We start from the raw sequence: 21,585 nt of genomic DNA on the forward strand, positions 1-21,585 counted from the left end.
TCTCAGTGGGGCTTGGTTGTCCCACATGCCATCCTACTGACCTATACAGAAAGCCAAACTTCCCAAAGAACTAACCCACATCCAGTTCCCCAGGACAATTTATGCACTAATTAGTGTGAGTAAATCTCCATTCAACACCACACACCCCAGGTAGGAGGCAAGGAGTCCCAGCTGGAGTCTCATACTGTCACACTTCCCCTTCCTGTCTAGCAGGCAAACTACAAGCATGCAAGTAAACACGGGAACTGGGTGTCACATTTACTCTCTTTTAAGCTCCTTCTAAGGTTTTCAGAGAAGTCATACTAAAAAACATGAAAGGCCTATTCACTTTTATGTGTCCTCTAACAGCAGAGAGCAGAGCCAAGCTAGCAGGTCAGTAGGATAACTTATATTACTGACTTAAAAGTGCACATGGGTGGTATCAGGGGCAGATGTCAGGAAGTCCACCAGCTGCTACAGCCTGATCTGGAGCTCTGCATGGGAGTGCTACACCAAACCCGGCTCTGACTTCCTATCAACGTGTCCTGGAAACGCATGCTGCCAGTCAGGTCACTGCAAAGATAAGCAGCACCTTTTAGACCTCATACAGATCCTTTCTCTCATATAAAGGCTTGACAAAATTGAGGCCTGGGGATGACTAGCAACTTGAACTTCAATTTATGTCACATGGTGCACTCCAAAATTAGGCTGTGATGCAGAGAGAAAGAATGTTTCCAGGTATTGAAGAGAGCTATTCCAGTAACTCACCACTCTCCTCCCACTCCACTGAAGTAGGTGAGTGACATGAGCATTATTCCAAGTGCTCTGAACCCAGGAGTCAGATCTCAAGAAATCAAGAGACTGAAACGCTAGTAATAGAGGTGTCAGGGTGGAACAGTCGCATTCGGCTGGTTACTGGCCTTCAGGCTACTGATCCTCTGGAAAGTCAGAGTTTCCAAGCTTTCCCTGTCACTACAACAGCTGAGAACTTGTTAAAAATAAAACAAAGAATAAAACAATCATAGACTATCTCATCATGAGAGAGAATTACAAATCCAGAGCCAGAGGCTTGAAGAAAACCAGTAAGTATGCAGAGAGCTAACAACTACCAGAGCATCCCCCTGATGCTGGAGCCAGCTCTCAAAGAGCCAGCAGCAAGGCAAGCTCACCTGCATCGCCCAGATCATCTACTCTTGGCAACCAATCGGGTGCTGGGCAGGATTTGTGCCACAGCAGCTCTGCCCACTCCCAACTCCTACCCCTTCTCTCTGTTCCAGACTCAGATGGTACAAGAACAAGCTGCCGGTCCCACAGAGGCGATCATTCATGTACATGTCATTTGTAGATATATAAAGGGGTGTTTGCAAGTCAAAAAATACAAGCCAGCCATGGAACTGAAAATGTTCTGGTAAGTCCCAGCTGTCTTAAAAGGCCAAATAAAACTCTCACCACCTCCCCAGCACTGAGAATGAGTGGCTCTTGTGCGCTGCAAGAGCACAGGAACTGAGCAGCCCTGCCTTCCACCCAAAGTCAGGAGATATAGGGAATGTGAAACAGGCACTACCATGGCTTGGAGGCCGTGGCTGCCTTGACTTCCCTGTCTCTGACACTCTCTTTTGGCTTGTAATGTTGGTGCAGAGACCTAAGGAAACCTGGGAGGAAGTGAGTCAGGAAACCTGTTTCAGGGGGAAGTGTGACTCAGAGGGCCTGGTGCTCTCTGCTCCCTGGCACCCTGGAGGAGGTGATAAGATTGTGTAATCCCCAAGATAACTTGCTGCACATCCTAATTCTGCTGATCCTCCCAGGGGAGGGGTGCGTCTGCCGAGTACTGTACATTAGCTGATTTCTTAGAATAAACTGCGACAGCTCCCTGTGAGCTCACCGTGTGGGAGGGGGATGCTGGGCTTCCTGCCCATACCGGCAGCAGAACCGGCAGCTACAGAAGCGCTGAATTTATCAGGAGCACAGCAAAGACCTGGCAAACCTCTCGCTTAGTCTGTTTATTCTCTTTTCACAGGCAGAGAAAAGCCACAGAGGAACCGGCTATAAAGCAGAGGGGAGGCTTTAACAAAGACAGAATTCGAGAAAGAAGAGGACAAGGAGGGGAAGACTGTACAGTCAGGACTGGTGAGGGGACAGTCAGGGACAGCTCTGCCTGAGATACTGGAAGAAGCCAAGAGTGCAGGCCAAGCAAGGGGGCAGAGAGCATGGAGGAAAGATTGTAGGTAGAGTCACTTCAGACTGATGAGGAAAGTACAGTGAAAACAAAATGCCCTTGGGATTGAGAGAACAAAGAAACATTACACTGAGGGAGAGGCCACCATCCAATTTGAGTTCTCACTACACACCAGAGCCAGAGTTGCCATTTCTGAGTCTTTGTGTAAAGGCTACTCCTAGAAAACAACCAGAGCCCTAAAGCAGGGGGGTGGAACATGACACAAAACTCACTCTCTTTCAGCCATCCAGGATTGTCCCTGTTTCTTCACCACGAACACAGGGACAAGCAGCATTAGCACTCACAAGGTCCACCCTTTGCCTGGGTCAGTACAGTGCCTGGTGCACAAGGGTCTCAGAGCATGAGCAGACTTCTGGAAACCTCTGCTGTACAAGTAATGCTCCCAGGCACCTCTGGGAGCTTGATGCCAACTGAACTCCCAAACTCCAACCCTCTGCTCCCCGGAGACAAAACCTCGCCTTTGCAAAGTAACTTCTGACCCTGACCGAGGAGAGTAGGAAGCGCTCGCTGTCCTGGCACAGACACAGCCGGCGCACGGACACACTGCTGCTACCCGTGGGCTTGCACAAAAACTTGCCATGGAGTCAGAAGAGGCCCCAGCCTGTCCCAACTCACTGGTGTCAAAACCCACTCAGCAGTCAGGAACAGAGCACAGGTTAGGGAAACCCAGATAATCCACTCCCAAGAAGCATCACTTTCAGAAGGGACTGTTCTGACATTCCCAGGAGAGCTTCACACTCCACCACACAAGTAGGCTCTGGGGCTGCAGGGGCACAGACACTCTGCCCATCTGGAGTAGATACACGCTGTATTTCAGGCACTGTTTCAGAGTCCTAACCATGCACAATATGTCACTAAAAAATACTATATAGCCTTTCAACTGCAAATTGTTATGCTCTTTATGCTTGAGTCAGGAGGTGGACGTGATTGAACCATCAGTTTCAGAGGCTTCTACCCATAACTTAGGGGCAGTGAAGATGCTGGCTGAGACTCAGAAGACCTAAAGCCCATTTCTATTTCTTCCCCAACCTGTCAGCTATCCTGAGACAACCCACTGTGCCTCTTGGGCTCCAGGTCCCTTTTCTCCCTTTTTCTTTGCCTCACTGGTATTGAATGCAAGTTCCCTGGGTGTTGGCTGCTGGACAGTATATGCCTGTAACAATAAATGCATCCCAAAACTGCAAAATGCTGAATAGTTTGGTAATGGAAATAATAATGAGTACTTTAAGGTTCAAGCATGGTATTTCTAGGACAAATGTCACAGCTCCTATGACCTAATGTCCCAGGGCTATTCAGCCTGGAAAGAAGAGCTGTGTACAGGAACTGCACGCAGGGAGCAAGCAACCAGGCAACCAACCCTACAGCTTCTGGGACCAGAAAAGCAACATTTTATCGTAAAACTCAAATCAAAGGAAATTCTTATTCCTCACCCATGAAAACTCAAGGCTGATGGAAAACCAATTTTGTGGACCTTTGTGGTTGTTATAATGGGTTCAATGAGATCCTATACTGTAATTCCTTATTGCACTGTGATCAGTCTGTTCCTCAGAAAAAGGAGTATATTTTGTTCCTGTAGGCAGCATCTGTAAGGCCATGGAGCAAGGACTGAAACTATTGATATCCTGCTTTATAAGCATGTGTTAGTTTTTCTGCCCCCTGCAAGCACTCACCCACCTTGTGGACACAGTACAGTGAGGAAGCTGTGTCCAGCCAAGCAGGTACTCCTGGATTTTTGCTTAAATGATGTTTTGTGAGCCTGGCTCAGCTGCTGACACCTCCTCCCTATGCAGGATGTCTGCACTCTTCTGCAGCAGCTCCATCTTCCCCTTTGAATCTGTGCTGATAGCAACGCATCAGCAGATAGAGTTTATTTTCCTAGTTACTGTTTTTCAAGATGCTGCCTGGCCCAGATCAATTCCAGGAACTGAAGCAGTCAGAGAAACTTCTACACTCATCAGCATCACTGCTCCGGCACCTTCCCACGCTGCAGCAAGAATCTGCACAAACTAAAACGAGACCACACGCAACGGGAGGGCTGAGCAACGCACGCAGGGAGCTGCCCCAACAGCACCTCAGCACCCTGCAGACACCAGGGTGGGTGGGCGGGCAGCCTCCAGCACCGTGCTGTTACACTGCCCCAGAATGTGCTCATGCAGAAAAAACCTCCCCACCGCTGCTTGTCCAGGCAGCTAACCAAACCACAGTGCTTCCTCGGCGGTGGCAGGAGAAGGCAGGAGATAGGGCTGTTCACTCAGCTCCCTCCCAAGAGGTCATACTCTTGGACAGGATTCACACACCACAGCCTCTTCTCTGCTTTGCAGTACTACAGGTTGCTGAATGTGAAGCATGAAACTTGAAAGGCAGCAAGGCAAGCCTCAAGTGAGGAGTCTAAACTGTTTTCAGACACAGAGAGAAAGGAATAGATTTCCTTTTTTTTCCCTGAATAAAGAAAGCCAAAAACATTGAAAGGGAAAAGCCTTTGGACTACTCATTTTCAGCTAATTGCATCCATGGAAATAGCAATAGAAAAGCCCATATCTGCTATGTTTTGGTCACCTTAAACTGTGTTCTGGACCTTGTCAGATTCATCACAGGCATCAAACTCAGATAAATTTGGCACTGGGGTTACAGCTGTGACAGTCAGAGCTGTGGAATAATAAGCTTTGAGTCACCCTAAGAAAGAAGCAAATGAGCCAGTGTCTTTCCAGTGAATCCACTAATGGTTTGTGTTTCCAGAGAGATCTCTGCCTAGGGATTCACAGGCATTTATAAACCCTCACAATCCCAGCTGAACCACAGTTATTAGTACCTCTTATACTGCACAGGGCAAACCAAAGCAGAGGAGAACAGCACTTGGTCCCAATCATGCAGCAAGGAACAGAATCCAAATGACAAGATTACAAACCTCAAACTCCTCCTCCCTATCTATAACACAAATGCAGACCCTCATATAAGTAATTTCATTTAACTGATTGAAAGTTACCCTACAGCACGGACAGTCTTTATATGGTTCTAAAAGCACATTATCAAACCCTTTGTGTACCAGTACCCAGCACCATCCTGTAATTACCCTCTCAAGGTATGCCTTAACCAAGACAAGTTGGGGGGATTTTGTGGCTGAGCAGTTCCTTGCACCCTAAAAGGCACTCTCCTTACTGAAGTGTGGAGCCCAAGAGGACACTGGCCACCACCTGGCTGAACAGCTGCTCCTGCTACAAATCTGATAGGCAAGGGGAAGAAATAGTAAATGACAGAATATATCTAGGGAACCTGATTTACATCAGGGATACACTTGGCTGATGATGTGACATTGTATTTCAGAGCAGCTTCCAGGCACACAGCCTCAGTGAAGGAAGAAAGCCGCTGTCCCTTCCTAAACCAGCACATTCTGTAGCCTCTGTAGCCTGTCTTGGTGCAGTGAGGGTTAATCCAGGCTAGCGAACAACGGGGATGAAGATCAGCTCATCTTTTCCATTCAGGCAGAGCCTGCTACAGAAAATGCTGGTTTCTAGATGCTCAGTGTCTCAGTGACTTCCAGGAACAGTGAGCTAAACTCAGCTGCTCTTCCCAGCACCAGCTGAGGGGGCAGCAGGAGATGGAACACAGCCCTGTTCTTGGAAGGCAGGAAAAAATAAGGCTCTGGCAGAGCTGTGCAACTCTCCTCTCTCCCCTCCCCAAAAGCCTCTTTCAGCATCTCTAATTCCTCACAGTACAGCTGGGCTGATTTTTCCTTTTATCAGATAAACATAAGAGCAATGCAAGAAAACTGCAGGCAATTCTTAAGCAGAGAGAGGTTAAGTTAATCTCATAAATAAATGATAAGCTCGTCTCCATGAACTCCCACACGCCCCATGATTTTGCTCACTTCAGTGCACGACCTACTGTACTTCTTAACATTTTCTTGCTAGATAAACACAGAAAGCTATAGAACCATCCAGCTCATGGAAACTATTTTTGGCTGCTTTATCTTCATGCGATACAAATTCCAAGGGATGATTGGATATTTGGACTTCTCCCAGCCTGGCTGACTGTGAAGGGAGCAGACGGTAACCTCATTGCTATTCTGTGGAAACAAACATCTTTTAGAGATGACAAGTATCTGGCTTGTAGGTACAGTACTCTGAATGAGATTCAGGGAAATAGAGCAGTCATCAGCTGCGAGGAGAGCCTCGAGGCACACACAAAAGGAAAACAGGAATCAGGCTGAGTTTGTTCTTCACAAGCTGACCTTGAAATACAAGGCAGCAGCACAGAGCTGTGAACAGAGGGAGAAATCCTGCTGCAGTCTGCAGGCAGCAGTGCAGCTAGAGGAGAATTTACACCATCTTTTATACAGACTCAAGTCTCCCTGCAGGAAAACAAAAGAAAGGCTGTGACATGTGTGTCCACAGGCCCCAGCTGAGCACCCAGCAAACAGGCTCCCTTGCCAGGCATCTTGGCCAACAGGCCAGGAATGAATGGGCCAGACAGCAGATCAGACTAACAACTGGTCACGCCAGGACAGGGCCACGGCTGCGAGAGGCACTGCAGGAGGAGCTGCTCCCTGAGATACACAGGAGCTGTTCAGCAGATAAGACGTCTGTCTCCAGTGCAATCAGTCTCTCACCTAACACAAGTGCTCCATGCACTTAAAATGCTGTGCTTTTCTGTTCGTTGGATGTGTTTTTTCACCTGCTGTACAGAAGGAAAATGCAAATCTGCATTTACACAGGACTCTGAAGCTCCTTGCAATGCCGATGTTTAGCAGACAAGCAGGCTTCATTGTTCTCTTTCATAGATTTTGGGGCTATAGAACCAAAACCCACCCAGGGAACAGCACAGAAAGCAATGTAGAGTCAGCAGCAAACTACAAGACCAGCTTACAGGTTGTCAGATATTTTCCACTTGCTGATTTCTAGGTTCTCAGACACCAGCTAAGATGTTGAAGCGCTCTCCTGTCCCTCTGGGACTTAAGACCTCCACCAGCATGACACACCATTTATCTCTGCTACCCAAGCAAAGACTTGGGCACTAGGCTCATTTTTAGCTGTGTGAAACTGTGATGACCTGGCTACTTGTCCATAAATCAATGTGGACATGCTGATTTACACTCTATGAGAAATAGGCTCATTAGCTAGAATTAAACAGCGGCCCAAGCCACAAGATTTAAATTCAGTGCTCTTGAACACCCTGTTCAGTCCAGGAACTGGGGATTTGCTTGGTGCCTTCCTATATTTAGCATACAGTAATGTAATTGAAGCAACAAAATTAGACCTGCAAATAGACTGGTTTCTCAGTACTTAATCAAGGACCTTTTCCTAGAACTGCAGAGGGCTGAAATTAAAAGAAAGGAATGTGTGGTAATCAGCCCCATGGAGACAGGAGGAAACCACCACGAGTTTCAACTCCAAACACTCATCCTGGCCAGCTGAATATACCCTTGTTCAAATGAAATGTGGCTTCAGTGACCCAGGCTAGGGATTGCATGAAACACTTCAGAGAGCACAGCCCACGCACAAGGAATTACTGAGCAGATGTAACTGTCATGGTCTGCAATTCGTTGTACAATAAGAACGTCCTTGAACCCCTCATCCTTAATAGATGAAGGAAATGACTTGTCTGAAGTACCTCTGCAATAATGCTAACCTGTTTCTGTCAGTGGCTTTTGTGAACAGCAACAGGTTTAGAAAGCAGAGACTGGAAGACTAATCCACTGTACAAACTGCATACAACGGGCAGCAACAGTGCTGCAGCAGCACTTAACAAAGCAAGAAAAGAAGGCAGGAACTTGTGGCACTGCACTTGTTCAAATTCACTATTAAGAAGTCTTACAAGATAAACTAGAAGACTCCATTTTCTTCCTTCTTTTCTTCTTAATCCTCTAATTTTTACTGGGGGGCTGAATAAGAGAATTACACTTAAAAATATCTTCTTTTTGTGTCACTAGATTTCGTATTACTATTAAGAAGAGCTCTTCACATTCTAAGCTAAATGCTAGAAGAATAGGACAAAGAAAATACTTTCTAAGCAGAAAAGAGTCAGACATTTAAGAAGTGTTGAAATGCTTCAGAAACTGTCAAAGCTTGCAGCTGACAGTGAATACAAGGAAGCATCATTTTTATGTATTTCTATAGCATCAGCACCTCAAGCCTCACAGTGCCAGTTAGGACACGCAAAGACACCACGCACGCAGAGCTAAGTCACAGGAAGGTCTTTTCAGATGTATTTTAGAGCTGTATTTTCTACCTTTGGCAATACCCTAGAAGAGGTCAGTTGTATCTCCCCACCTCTTCTGCTCATGCTGTATGCAACTGTTCTGCAAACAGATATAACAGCCTGGCATGTGCAGAGCATGTCCCTGGAAATGCCCTCTAAACAGCCTCTCCCAAAGACGTTTTAGGACTGAATTTACTTCCCACATGTAGAAGCTACTGACCTCTCTTAGCAAATTTCTCCTGTGTAGCATGGGATCGCTACTGGATCAAGACAGATGAGGTAGAAAGATTAAGAGCTCCCCTGCACTGTTTTCATACTCTCACCCCCTGCTATTGCAGGGGGCAGAAGGTGAAAACAGAGCAGGGAAAGTGAGAAAGTACGGAGAGAAATAGGACACAGGAACCAGACAACAGTAGCACAAACCTAAATCAGCCACTGTGCCTTTGATTCAGCCTGAGGCAAGACAGATGAGCAGGAAGGGCCCAGCCAGCTCTCCTTCATCACCTGCAGTCGAAAAGCAGCACTGCGCTCTAAAGCTGAATCTAAGAAACACTGGAAGCTCCAGATACTCAGAATTGATTATGTAAATCTACATTAGGAAAAGGGTTTATTGTATGATGCAGTTGAATGCAGGTCCATGAAACATTACAGCATAATAAAGTATTCATAAATATTAATAATTCATTTTTATTCCATTCCTAGTTCTGTTCCTTCCATTTGTCTAATAATTAATATTGCTTTCACATCATCATTGCCGATACCAGCTTGATAGGAGGAACAAAAGGTTAGGCAGAGAATCGTATTTGTGATGGAAGGTGTTGAATACTATCACGTGCAAATTGGGAAGTGTGAGAGTTCACAAATGGACTGCCCTAGCCCCTCAGTTAACCTCGCAACACAAAAGCCTCTCCGATATCCACAGATACGGGCATTTCCTAGAAGATGACTGAGAAGAAATCATTTACTCTTAAATTACAAAACACTCACTGGAGACATAAGTACATTTGAAAAACACATGTCACGCAATTCAGGGAAACACACTGCAGTGTTTTAAGAAAAGCCAAGTCACCTTCTGATCAAGGGAACAGTGAGGAAACAGAAGCAGGATTACCACTTCTGCCATTGTGGTGAACCTATTCGAGCTGAGAACAGCAGAGCTGTACTGGAAGATGAATGAGAAGCTGTGAGGCAAAGCCAATGGGGAGGTAGGGGAGGATACAGACATATAGATAATAAGTATCTCTTATCATACAACTCAAAGCAGAATCAGCATGTAAACTAGTTTAACACTTCACTCTTAGCCCTGCCTTCTTTTTCTGCCCAAAGGCTTGCTGTTCTTTTGAACAGGCTTTTCCTTACTGTTGCACGCTTTTGCAGCAAGGAACTCAAATGAACTAGCTGGTAAGTGGCATTCAGGTGCATGCCTGTACCTTTGATGAGCTTCCTGGGGCAACATCTCACGCTTTTATGCTGCAATTTGTTATGTAGGAGCAGTCTGGGCTTTCATATCTCATCCAGGCCTTGCACCTATAGCAGGCAAACCCCTGTAACATGTCCCTGTGGAGGCACAGCCAGCACATAGAAAGACCTGCCTATCGTTCTTATAAATCCTTTTCTGGAGCACGTGCAAAGGTGGGAGAATTCCCTCAGCTCCCAGGCATGCTCTCTCCAAAGCACCCAAGCCCTGCAGTTGGACAGGGTCATAGCATGCACAAAAGCTCAACAGCGAGCACACCTTTGCTTTAGCAGGGAGGCTCAAAGCTGTACAGACCCCACGCTCCCTTCCCAGCCCATCAAAAGAGGAATTACAGCTTCAGCCTCTGCACCATCATTCAGAACATTTTCAAAGGAAATCAATTCATAAGTTGAGCAGGAGCTTAACTCACCAATGAGCAGAACATCCAAGAATAACCACCGGGCTACCACCTCCCACTGACACTTAATCCAAAATTGATACTGCTTTGGGGGGATGATGGCTTTGAAGCTCAGCCAGCTCACCTCCCCCTCAAACCAGCAGCACACCGTGGCCTTTCTTGACCCAGAGTCTTTTCATTTATTTTCTATTTTGATTCAATAGCTACAAACAACCTATTCCTAAAGGAGCTGAAGTGTCATTCTGGCCTGCAAGTCACGAGAGGCCTTAAATCCAGCAGGTACACAGAAAGATAATCCCCCCCCAGGAGCTCATCCCTACAGCCACAGAGAAGGAAGGAGCCAGGGGAAAAGTTCTTCACTCTAAACTCCCATATAGTTGTTTTTTTGACTAATCCCTTTTGGCATATTGAAACCCCAGACAAAAATCCAATGTCCCGGATTTTCCCAGCATTAAAAACTGCCATCTGCAGAACACCTATCTCCTTAACACCGCTGCTGGGGCTCCTGTCTGCAAGTTATCTGAACGTGTACTTTCTAAAAAGCTTATTACTAGTCAGTGTTTTATAATACTTTTTTCTTGAGGCCTAATAATTTAGAAATTAATTCATTATCCTCCTGTGATTCTAGTGTATTATTCTGCTGTCATCCAAACACAGATCAGAACTACTCACTAAAGGCTTCTACTTATTTTCATCATCATTAACAATTGCACCATTTCCATTTCAAAGAGGCCTTACACAATTCTTTTTCTGTTTCAAGCAGGATGTTTAAATTCTCTCTCATCCATGAAGACAGCAGGCAAGGATAATTTTATGTTTTCCTTTTCATTTCCAGTTTTCTGCACTTAATTTCTCATTTATATTAACTGCACCCCACTCTCCCTTCCACGTTGCTTTTACTTTTCTGTTCCTAATACCGTCTTCACAACAGAACAACGATCAGCTTTCGCGAAGATGCCTCTTTCCTGGGGGCAGATCACAGTTCTTTTCATATAAAGCACTTTTCTTAAAGAATATCTAATTCTAATTTATTTTTTATCCTATAAACATTCCCCAAGCTTAACTGAAGAAGTCCTTCAACTCTGGGTAATTACACATCACATTATTAGTTGGGAAAGTCTTTTTATTTAGATTTATCTTCAATGAGGTCACAGTCATGCAAATACTCCCAACTTCCAATTCAGATGTGCTCGGTCTGTTAAAACACTACCCAATGGTTTCTTGCAAGCCACACAGCCCATAAATCCTTCCACTCCGAGAGGCTGCACCTGCTGATTTGCACGACCATCAGTCACTTACCTTACTCTGGATCCAGATTCCTGGACTCCAGTTGCACAACAGCCACTGAGTCAGTGTAGCAGCAGGGACTAATACCCACTTCCACCCCCAAGTGAGAACTCTGCTCTCTCTGGCATGCAAAGCATCTCCCCACTTCTTTGACTGGGTGTAGGGCTTAGACTTAGACCTTAGAAGAAGTGCTCCTAAAATGGATGTGAAAGAAATGGAAGAAAAACATCATGGCTGGAAAACAGCAGAGGGACAACATAAGAACCTGGGTTCTGCCCAGTGCTGATCATGATGAAGGCTGGCAGCTGAGGATTATGACCCCACTTTGCCTGGGGGATTCCAGCAAGGACAAAAGGAAAGGAAGAGACCATCAGTGAAAGGAGCAGGAATATCTTACTGGGTGTCTCTTCTGGGGCAGAGCTCTCCTAGGTGGAGCCCAGAGGAGAAAAGAATGGAAAAGGGTCAGAGGAACAACTGCATTTACTGAAAAGCTTTTAAATCCTGGGAGGTACAGATACCTCATGCTACCCAACAAGAAACTACTCACAGAACTGTTGCTTTTAGCATTCAATCAAGTATTTGGTTGAGATGCTCCACCCAGCACCTTCACTGAACCATCCTGTGCAAAGCCAGACACAAACTCCCTCTGACCTGCCAGCCTCAACTGCCCCAGATACCTCCAGTGGACTGAAGCCAGGCCCATCAATCCTAGCCAGGAACTCAGGGTGTTCACTAAATCTCACTATCGGAACACTTCAAGTCCCAACCCAAACAGATCCCTGCCTACACCTCTTGCTGATATTCCTATGTTAGAGCCTGAAATGATTCTTCAAAGTTCTTCTTTGAAGAACTGCATTTTCTGGTCTCAGAGAAGGGTAGAAGGAGGTAGAAAAAATCTGGGTTTGGAATCTCAGCGGGCAAATTAGAGGTTTCACCTTAAAAGCAGTCCAGGCACTTGGTGTGTTCAGAACTAACCGCAGGTATTAAGGTAACTTAAAAATCACCCCCTAAATTGCCCAACAAGATCAATGTTATGATCCAGCCAAATCTTCACCCACCTCTGACAGTTCCCAGGACTTCAAAGGGAAGTAAAAAACAAATAAACAAAAGTCCATTATGTATAATTAAGGGAGAGGTTCTTTTAAAGGCTTGTCTTGTGCTTGGGCCTTGACTCTTTTGCTTTCCCCAGCCCCTTCTCTCCTATCTTGTCCTTTTTTTGCACAAGAATTCACAAAGTCTGATTCTGAAGAATACAGCAAACATGCCAGAATACACCCAGTTGCTGAAAACTACCATGGAGAAGATTCAGGCTTAAAGGGAAAGACAATTGTCAGTGACTAAACAAAGACTCTCAGCTTCTCACTACACAGCTAGGCACTAAAAAGTGAGCGCTACAACCAGCACCAGAGCAATTCAGTATGTCTGTCACAATGTAATTGAGTTTGGAAGGGATGTCTGGGTTTCATTTAGTCCACCAATTTAGCTCAAAGCAGGGATAACCTCCAATTAGACCGGATTGCTCAGGACTTTATCCGTATGAGTTCTGACACATCAGGTCTGCAATTAGCTCTGTTGCAAAAGAGGAGACATACACAAATAGACCAAATACCAAAACAAACTAACAAACTGTGGCATTGCCAAGGGAGTTCTTCCCGTTTGCAGAGCCAAAGCATTGCTACAAAGCAGGACAAGTGTTTAGCCACAGCTCCTGAAAGCCAAACTGGTGGTTACTCTTGGATGTGGAGAGCAGCCTACCAGGAGGGAGAACAGCCAAGGGCTCCCTGATGACCTTCTGGCTTCCTTAAGTGGTTTTCAAATGTAACTCCCCACTCACAGGCCACCCACGCAATAACAGAGTATCACATAAAACTGACATTTTATCTGTTCAATGCTACATACATCTGAGTTACAGAAACAGCACAAAGCCACTAGAGAATTCTCAGGTTAACATACTACACAATCCCATTTCTTTTACAACCTCCTCAGCTCCATCCTTTACTATACAAATGGAGAACTGTTCTAAACTCTGAGGCAATCTGCTGCCATCCTTGACATGTTTGACTTTCAACAGTTTTCTACTGAAGAACTAAGTGGAGAAATAAACCCACGTCTGGTGACACTGCACTCTGACTCTGAACTAGCAAAACCACGAATGCCCAGAGGAAAAACTTCGCAGTTTTAACTCCTTGCACTAATTACAGTATTAAGTACAGAAGAAGATAAAGCACCCAGTCCTCTCTACACAGTTACCCAGGTGTGTTCTGTGGAAGCTGTACACATTTACTTACATGCAAAGTACATTCTACGACATGTATGCCCTGCCAGTGCTTCAGTTCAAATCTTCAAGCTCTTTTGGGATGTCATTACAAGTCATTAGAATATCAGTTTTCTCTGGATTGGTCGCCTACACTATCAAATGTAACCTTAAAAGGACAAATAAAGAACATCGCACTATCCTACCTCTGGAAGCTAGGATCTGCCAAGCATAGTGCCACAGGAAAAGCTTTATGAAGAGTAAATAAGGTTTACTTCACGGCAAAACACCTGAGCTGTTCACGCTCTGCTGCTTTGAAGCTGCAGGTGTTCTTCTGAGGAGCCTGCTTTGCAATGCACCATTCTTCAAACACTGTCCCTGCGACCTTTCTCCTATGCAGCAGAGGCTGTTAAAGAGGTCAGAGATCTGGCCTTGCCCCAGGACAAGAGATACGGACCTTCCTGCCTTATTTTCTGTAATTCTTTCATGCTTTACTAAATGTGATTGCTTGTCTGTATTTTATGAAGATATTGTTTTCACTGCAATCTCCTTTAAAGCTTGGAAAGGTGGAATTCAGGCAAACTCAGAAAGCTGTTACGCCCTTTGCTTGAAAGCATTAGTGCCTCTCCACTGGTTTTGTTTCAATTCTGTGCTGGAGTCAGCTCACCTGTATAGACTTAATAAAGACGTTAAAGAACCAACCAGCCCTAGAAAATCAGGAAAGAGCAACGTGGCTTGATTTATTTTCAAGGTTATTTCACTCATCACTGTCTTTCCCACTTACAAGTTACATTTCACCCCACCCTGCACTGTTTTGATACCTCAGCAATTCATTTAATCCATTACCAATGCAATGCAGTTTACAAGGGATGTGTTTCTGGCACTCACTGGTTAGTGTCTCTCAGCAATGGCCTGGCTTAAACTTATCTCAAGGGCTCTTTGTAAAACCCACACAGGAACATCCCCTCCGCTGGATCCACCTCCTGCAGGGATAGAAGCACTCTCCCAAAGTGAAAAGATAAAGAGATCACCTTGATATGTTCGTGAACACACACGGCAGTGGCTCCTAACCCGTGGTACTGGAATCCCTGATGGAGTAACTACCCAGGTCACAGGGAAGATACCTCCATGAACACAGTTATAGCTGACGGAGATGGGGTTTTGTAATTCAAAGAGCAGCATGGGTCTTGACTCAAGACAGGGAGGATGAGTCCCTCTAGGAAAGAATATGGTAGCTTAAGGATTAGGAAAGTATACTATGGGAAGGTGCAAATGAGAGGCATACCTCCCCATAGGCATGGAACAGCACATTTCCAGCAGCCACTGTCTCATGATCTGCCCTTGACTCCAGTACTTACAATGATGGCTGTTGCTAATACCTATGGCTGCTACTGCTACTGCCTGTGCACTACAGCAACACAAACCTGGGAACTCCTGGCACAGGTTACAACCACAGGCTGAATTCCTCTTTGGTACCACTTAAGCCAATATGAGCTCTCAGAAACTGCTGCCACATGTTCTCTCCATGACACACTGCATAACAAGCAACTCTTATTTTGTGATGGCTTCAGTTTCAGAGTGATTTCAGTGTATGGCCCCATATTTAATCCTTTGCAGCAGAGTGACTTAGAGCTGGGTCTCTGTCTGTGAAGACATGTAGCTACATACGAACAGAAACAACAGTACTCAGGGCTGCTCCTATCTACTGGAAACATCCACATACCCAACAAAAAGCCTGTGAGGAACACTTACATCATCTGGGTGTCATTTAACTTCTTTTAGCTGAGACAAGTCTACCTCAAAGCCCTAAATACCCAACACCCCTCATCTCTGAGACTCTGAGGACAGCCTGGGTTTAGCAAACAGCACCACTTACGTCAGATTGACTTGCTGACATGTTACCTGTGATATATCCTTACTTGCAGTGCCATTACTCCATAAGACATGAATGGCTGTTTTCACCACTGGTCAGATTCACCCTAAAATCACCCTTTCCTGTCATTGGCCATGGCGATCATGGAATCAGAATGATTTGGGTTGGAAGGGACTTAAAGCTTATCCAGTTCCAACTCCTTGTACAGGCAGAGACACTTTCCACTAGAGCAGGTTGCTCCAAGCCCCATCCAACCTTGCCTTGAGCACTGCCAGGGATGGGGCAGCCACAGCTTCTCTGGGCACCCTGTGCCAGCGCCTCAGCACCCTCACAGGAAAGAGCTTCTTCTTTACATTTAACCTAGGTCTGCTCTCTTTCAGTTCCAAGTTTTAGGCCACAGAGGTCTCCAGGAGTGAAACAATATTGACAGCAACCAGGGAATTCTGTGCGGTTGCCCAAAGCAGTCTTTGTGGATAAGTTTTTCTAGATCACACCCTGATCCTTCATCCAGGAGAAAGACAATTAGTTTCAGTGCTTTGGTAGGTTCCCTTCTGTGCAGAGGAGGGGATGATATGAGAATGCTTGCAGTAATGGGAAACCTCTCTGAGGAAACCAAAGAGCTTTTGTCCTTCTTTCTGGAACCTGTCTTGTTCTCTTCGGGCTAACTGGATCTGATAAAGTTTGAGATGTGCTGCACAGCCTCCTACATACCAACTCTTTCAGGAAGGAGAAGTCTGAGAAGAAAAAGCCATTAATGAGAAAAGATGGGTTATGCGGGTGCTTATTGAGCCACAGCATGTAGCCTTTACGGTATGTGACTATTTACTTCTGCTCTAGCTGTACTTTCAAGCTTTCAGCAATGACAGCTACAGTCCTTTTTTCATATAAAAATCACTCAGTATTAAATGAAATAGGTTTTAAGTCGAAATGCTGACTTCCACAAGGAGGAAGATTCTTTAAGCAGCATTCACTAATCAATCCTGAGAAGTCAGGCTAAAGCCAAAAGGCCCATTTCAGCTTGCAACCCGTGGACCCATCCTGCTCCCATGGAACTCTGCAGCCTTGTGAGCTACTTCTAAAAGTTCTTCTCATGACTTACTTCACTGTTTATCAGACAACCAACAGTATTACAACTTAAATATATGCACTCCATCCTCAAATAAATATGCTGTCATTTTTCACTGATACATTTACAGACAGAATTTGTTAAAAATTAAGAGCTTTTTGAGAAACTGGGAAACAGATTTATCAAATTCACTCAATACCTCCCAGCCAATCACATATAAATGCTTTTAAATCTTTGTTTAGAACAATTACTCTTCTGCCAGATTGGCTTTTACCACTTGCTGATAATTCCTGGCTCCTCAGCCAACTAAACATACCAACAACTGCTGTTCAAGAGATCTTATAATATAGTACCAGTATACTGTGGGTTTTGTGATGCTTTGCTGCTGCCTTGAATCGTCCTGTGCACAGAAAGAGTGCTCTGGAAGGAACCTCTGTGTTTTACCCACGTATCTTTACTTCACTGGGATACTGACAGGAAAAAACTCTTGAGGGAAGCATGTTCACTAAACTCAGTATAAGAAACACAGACGCAGAGCAAGCAAGAGAAAACAGCCAAAGACAACTCCTGGGATACAGCATAAGAAGATGGGAGAGCCTGGGGAAGACCCCCCTCTTTCCTTGCGTGACATTCCCTTATTTTTAAGGCATTCCTGGGAGTCCCCTTCCAGCAAGCCCCAGCTCAGCAGGCAGAGGGTAGGGCAGAAGCTGTGTACCAACTATACATCACGTTAGAAACAGTCACAGCAATTTCCACCTGCACACACAGCTCACCCCAAGTGTTGTGTTTCATTTGTGAGCACCCCAAGGTGTCTTTAGCCTGCTGGGCCCATTAGAACAGAAAAGGCATAAAAGAATATCATTGTCTCCCCAGCACTGCTGGCTTTATGCTGTTACCGCAGGGTACAAAGCATGACACTGATGGTGTAATGATGTTAAAGCAGGGCAGTGACCTACCTGGGGAGAAATTCTGAGTGGAGAGAGGATTCTGCCCAGACTTGTGCATCACTTCAGCTCCATTCATGTCACCGAAACTGGTTTAAAGGAAGCAAAAAAGGAAAAAAAAAAAAGGTAATTTTACACTTTGGGAATATGTTCTTCCAGGAAAAACTGATTCACTGAACACATCGGACCTTTTCCCCCCTTTAATTCAGCACAAAAGTACCATAAGCCCTTAATGCCTATATTGATCCAGCTAAATGCAGACATCTAACTGAAATTCTTAGAACATGAGCTTCTTTAAGCATCTCTAATGGAGACAGAAAGACACATTCTACTCAAATCTGCCCTATCATTTGCAATGCCCACATTGCTCTGCTGGAGGATCCAGCATTTCTTAAGTTTGTAGGCTCATATTTTATGACTCTACCAAGTTTATTCTGCTGTCCCTTCCAGGATCAGAGGCAAAGACCTTGATTACCTGGCCTGTTTGGGAAAAAAACCAAAACCTTTCTAAGCCTCTCTTTGCTCCTTTCCCCATGGCAGCTGAGCCCATTTTCAGGACCTGCTTCTGCATTTTCTAAACCTCATAAATGCCCCTGAACTGGGAACTTAGGTTGCAATTTGCTGTATGATATGGCCAATGGCTACTGCCCCCTTCTGAAACCCAACATACTCTTTTGCTTCTTCCTCAAAGTGGAAAGAATGAAACACTTGGCCTGGGTGAGGCAGCAGCTCCTGACCTTGCAGGAGCACAGTGGGAACCAGGAACTGCTGCCACCCCAAAGGTGAGAACCTGCTCATGGACTGCAAAGGAGGAGTTGTAACGCTTCTGGAACCATGTCCCAAACTTTCCCTTCCCCGTCACTCTGTGCCTGCTGTGCCTGCTGAAATCCTAAGATGAACTGCACTTGGCAGCTTCCTAAGCAGTGTGAATGGGATCCTCCCACTCAGAGCCATGGTCCTGCTGGCACACTCAGACAAGCTGTGCGGCTCACCGGCAGGTACAGCCAGTGCCTCCTGTCCTTGGTGCCACTGAACGCCGCATGTTTGTGGCCGCCACCACCAAGGCCTTTCTGTGCAACACAGCTTCCTGAGCCAGCAGCAGGGCTCTGCTGTCTACTGCTGCGGAGGCTCATCCACCTCAATAATGACTGGAGATGTTCTCCCCATTTGTGTGAGTCCTGTAAGCCTCGCAGTGCAGCACTGCTCAGGCACTTGGCTTTTCCTTGTCCCCCTGTTCAATCCGGGTGCTGGTGTAGGGCTCAGGCCATTGTTGGGTCACTTGCTGGGGAACAGTTTCACTTAGGGGCTTCAGGCATGACCACCACTGGCTACATGGCAGCCTGTAGCACAAAGAGGTACTTCCTTGAGAAACAAATGGGATGCAACATCCTCATGGTTTTACATCTCAGTGCCTCTTTTGAGTATCGAAATTCAACCACTACCACACCATATGAGGATATATTATACACATTTTTGTGAGTGGTATGAAACCCCAGCACTATTCCCTTACAGAGCACAAGACTGAGCCTGCCCACTTTTATGGGGCCACAGTATTTAATCTGAAATAAGACAGGACAAAGCAGCTCAGATGTCCCCACTTTAGCACAGTTGTCTGAGATATGATTTGAAGCCCGGGACCACGCTCCTAAACAAAACACAACAATAGTGTGCAAAGAAATGGCTGTTTCAATTGTCATTCCACTGCTACAGAAGGGAAACCGGTAATTTGCCACACAAGCCTGCGATGCCTTTACTTTCTCCTACAGCCATTTTCCCTTTCCCAAAGCCTTCAGGACAGCCATTTTCATGCTCCACTGTAAACTGGATCACTGTGTACCCTGTGCCATTCTTGCTACATAAAAGCTGTGCTGAGCATATTATTATTCTACATACTATCTCTTCTGTATCTCTTACTATGTCACAAAGAATAAAGAGTTGATCTCAGCTATCAAATAAACACAACTGCCTGCTGCAAGTCTGACCCAGGCTGAGGTACAGCTATTACAGATAAATAGAGTTCTGAGTGATCCAAGCTGCCGTAACCATCTCACAGTTAAGTGCAATGCATAACGTGCTGGTCAAACCACAAATTAGCAATAATAGGGAAACAATTCAAGTAGAAAAATAAATCAGAACTCTGCCTTCAAGAATGGCCTTTTTAATCAAATGTTTTCAATTCTGTGGAAAATACTTTTCTCTCCCAGCATGTTTAAGGACTATTGTTACTCTTCCATTTCTTGTGCAGAGCTACATAAAACCTTTCTTTTTTACGGATATTGAACCCCAAACATTTCAATTTTCAAAGGCAATCAGGGTTGGTCCTGCTCTCCTTTCTGAAGAAGGAAGGGTACTAAATGTAAGTCTCATCTTCCAGGTATACAAGTAAAGCTGGATTTGTTTCCTTTTAATACACATGAAACAATGAGACAAAACCAAAATGACCTTGTGCTGATATAGCTGTCTTGGGAAGCCAATGCTTTCATCTAGGCTCAGTTTAACAAAGAGAAGAACACTAGGAAAAGGAATACATTCACTTCTTAGAGAACTCTACAATTAACTGTTTCACTGAAAAAGAATATTAAACACAATTCTTCACTTCTTCCTTGCTTGCCTGCATGGGAACAGTGCTAGCATTTGGAACAAACCAATACAAAACAAATACAACACCAATTTTTCAGCACACGATTGCAGCCCCTTCACACCACCCTGCTGTGCAGAACTGACCAGCTTGCTTGGCCCTCCTGTCACAGTGCCTCTCTACCATCCTGTCACTGAGGAAAGAAGGTCAAACAGATGACAAATCAATTCATGCCTACTTTGAGACACCTTTACTCTACTGAGGAAATGTAAAGAAGCACTGCTGCAAACCAGACCTGTACCCAAGGGACTCCACATGCTCTCTGCAGTAGGCATAGTCCTAACTTACACTGAGCTCCTGCCTGGCTATGAGTAACACCTGCATGGAGGGCAAACATTTAGCAGCCCTCACAGCCAGGTGAAAAGGTCATTTGCCACAGATGCCCCAGTTACCAATCCAATCACTTGAATACTTCACAGATGTCATCCATCCCCAACATGGACTGAGCTCAACACAGAACAGTGGCAGAACCCAACACACACAAGCTCAAGAACCAGAACATTTTCCAATAACATGGTCAATGTTTTTGTTGTCCCTTCAGAGAATAAAAAAAAAAAAATCCCAACCTATTTGATGCTCAACCTATGATGCAACATCATAAATACAGCTTAAACATCCTTCTGCCAAAGTCACTGAAAAGCTTGATGTGAGCTGTCAACTTCCAAGCTTCAAATAAGATTTCTGCCAGCAGAGAGAGGAGTTTGGAGACAAGCACCCACACGAGCTGGTGTGATCAGAGCACGTGATCCTCCAAAAGCCCTTTGCAGAGATTTTATCAGAGCTGTCAAGACAGGTCATGAGTCACACTTTACCATTAACCCTCCCCCAGCAGTATTAGGATTTAAGGTAGAAAATTACAGGTGTGTAACAACCTGTTGGGTAACCAGGTCAATCTGCCTGGTTGCATTTCAGGTACCTCCAACAGGTGTCAACGTGAATGGCTCAATCATGGTTTAACCACTTCAGAAAAGTGGTGAAACCAAGAAGCATTACACCTGCACAGTAATGGGTTAGAAGAGAAGCACCTCACATAAATATCACTGTGATAGCTGCAGCTAAACTTCACTTTTACAGATGATGTCCTGTCTCTGTATGATATCCATTATCCTGATCCAGTGAAATGAAAGGCAAATGCCCCATCACCTGCAGGGACTGTGTAGCACTGCATCTCCTGGTGAACAGCAGAAGAGTCAGACCAAAAGGTGCAGCACTGAGGCTGGTGCAGTTCCTGATTCTGGT

General features: G+C 45.2%; 1 protein-coding gene and 1 long non-coding RNA gene across 4 annotated transcripts in view; one reads left to right on the forward strand and one right to left on the reverse strand.

Annotated features, from left to right (window-relative positions):
* Positions 1-21,585, reverse strand: part of MAPKAPK3 (MAPK activated protein kinase 3) — a 127,047-nt gene that overhangs the window by 92,956 nt on the left and 12,506 nt on the right. Inside the window, exons 1-2 of one of the 3 annotated variants that reach the window (XM_065687717.1) lie at positions 20,535-20,589; positions 17,721-17,797 (exon numbers count right to left, since the gene is read on the reverse strand). In XM_065687717.1, the coding sequence (XP_065543789.1) occupies positions 17,721-17,787 (67 nt within the window). In that variant the 5' untranslated portion in view covers positions 17,788-17,797; positions 20,535-20,589. Of the gene's footprint in view, positions 1-17,720; positions 17,798-20,534; positions 20,590-21,585 lie in introns of those variants that run through there. The other 2 variants (XM_065687716.1, XM_065687714.1) reach the window with 2 other exon arrangements.
* Positions 931-3,401, forward strand: LOC136018276 (uncharacterized). The gene is made up of 2 exons (XR_010614328.1): positions 931-1,387; positions 1,997-3,401. It is a non-coding gene; the product is annotated as an uncharacterized LOC136018276 (long non-coding RNA).

Source organism: Lathamus discolor, chromosome 7 (genome assembly GCF_037157495.1).
Source record: "Lathamus discolor isolate bLatDis1 chromosome 7, bLatDis1.hap1, whole genome shotgun sequence".
Taxonomy (NCBI): Eukaryota; Metazoa; Chordata; class Aves; order Psittaciformes; family Psittacidae; genus Lathamus; species Lathamus discolor.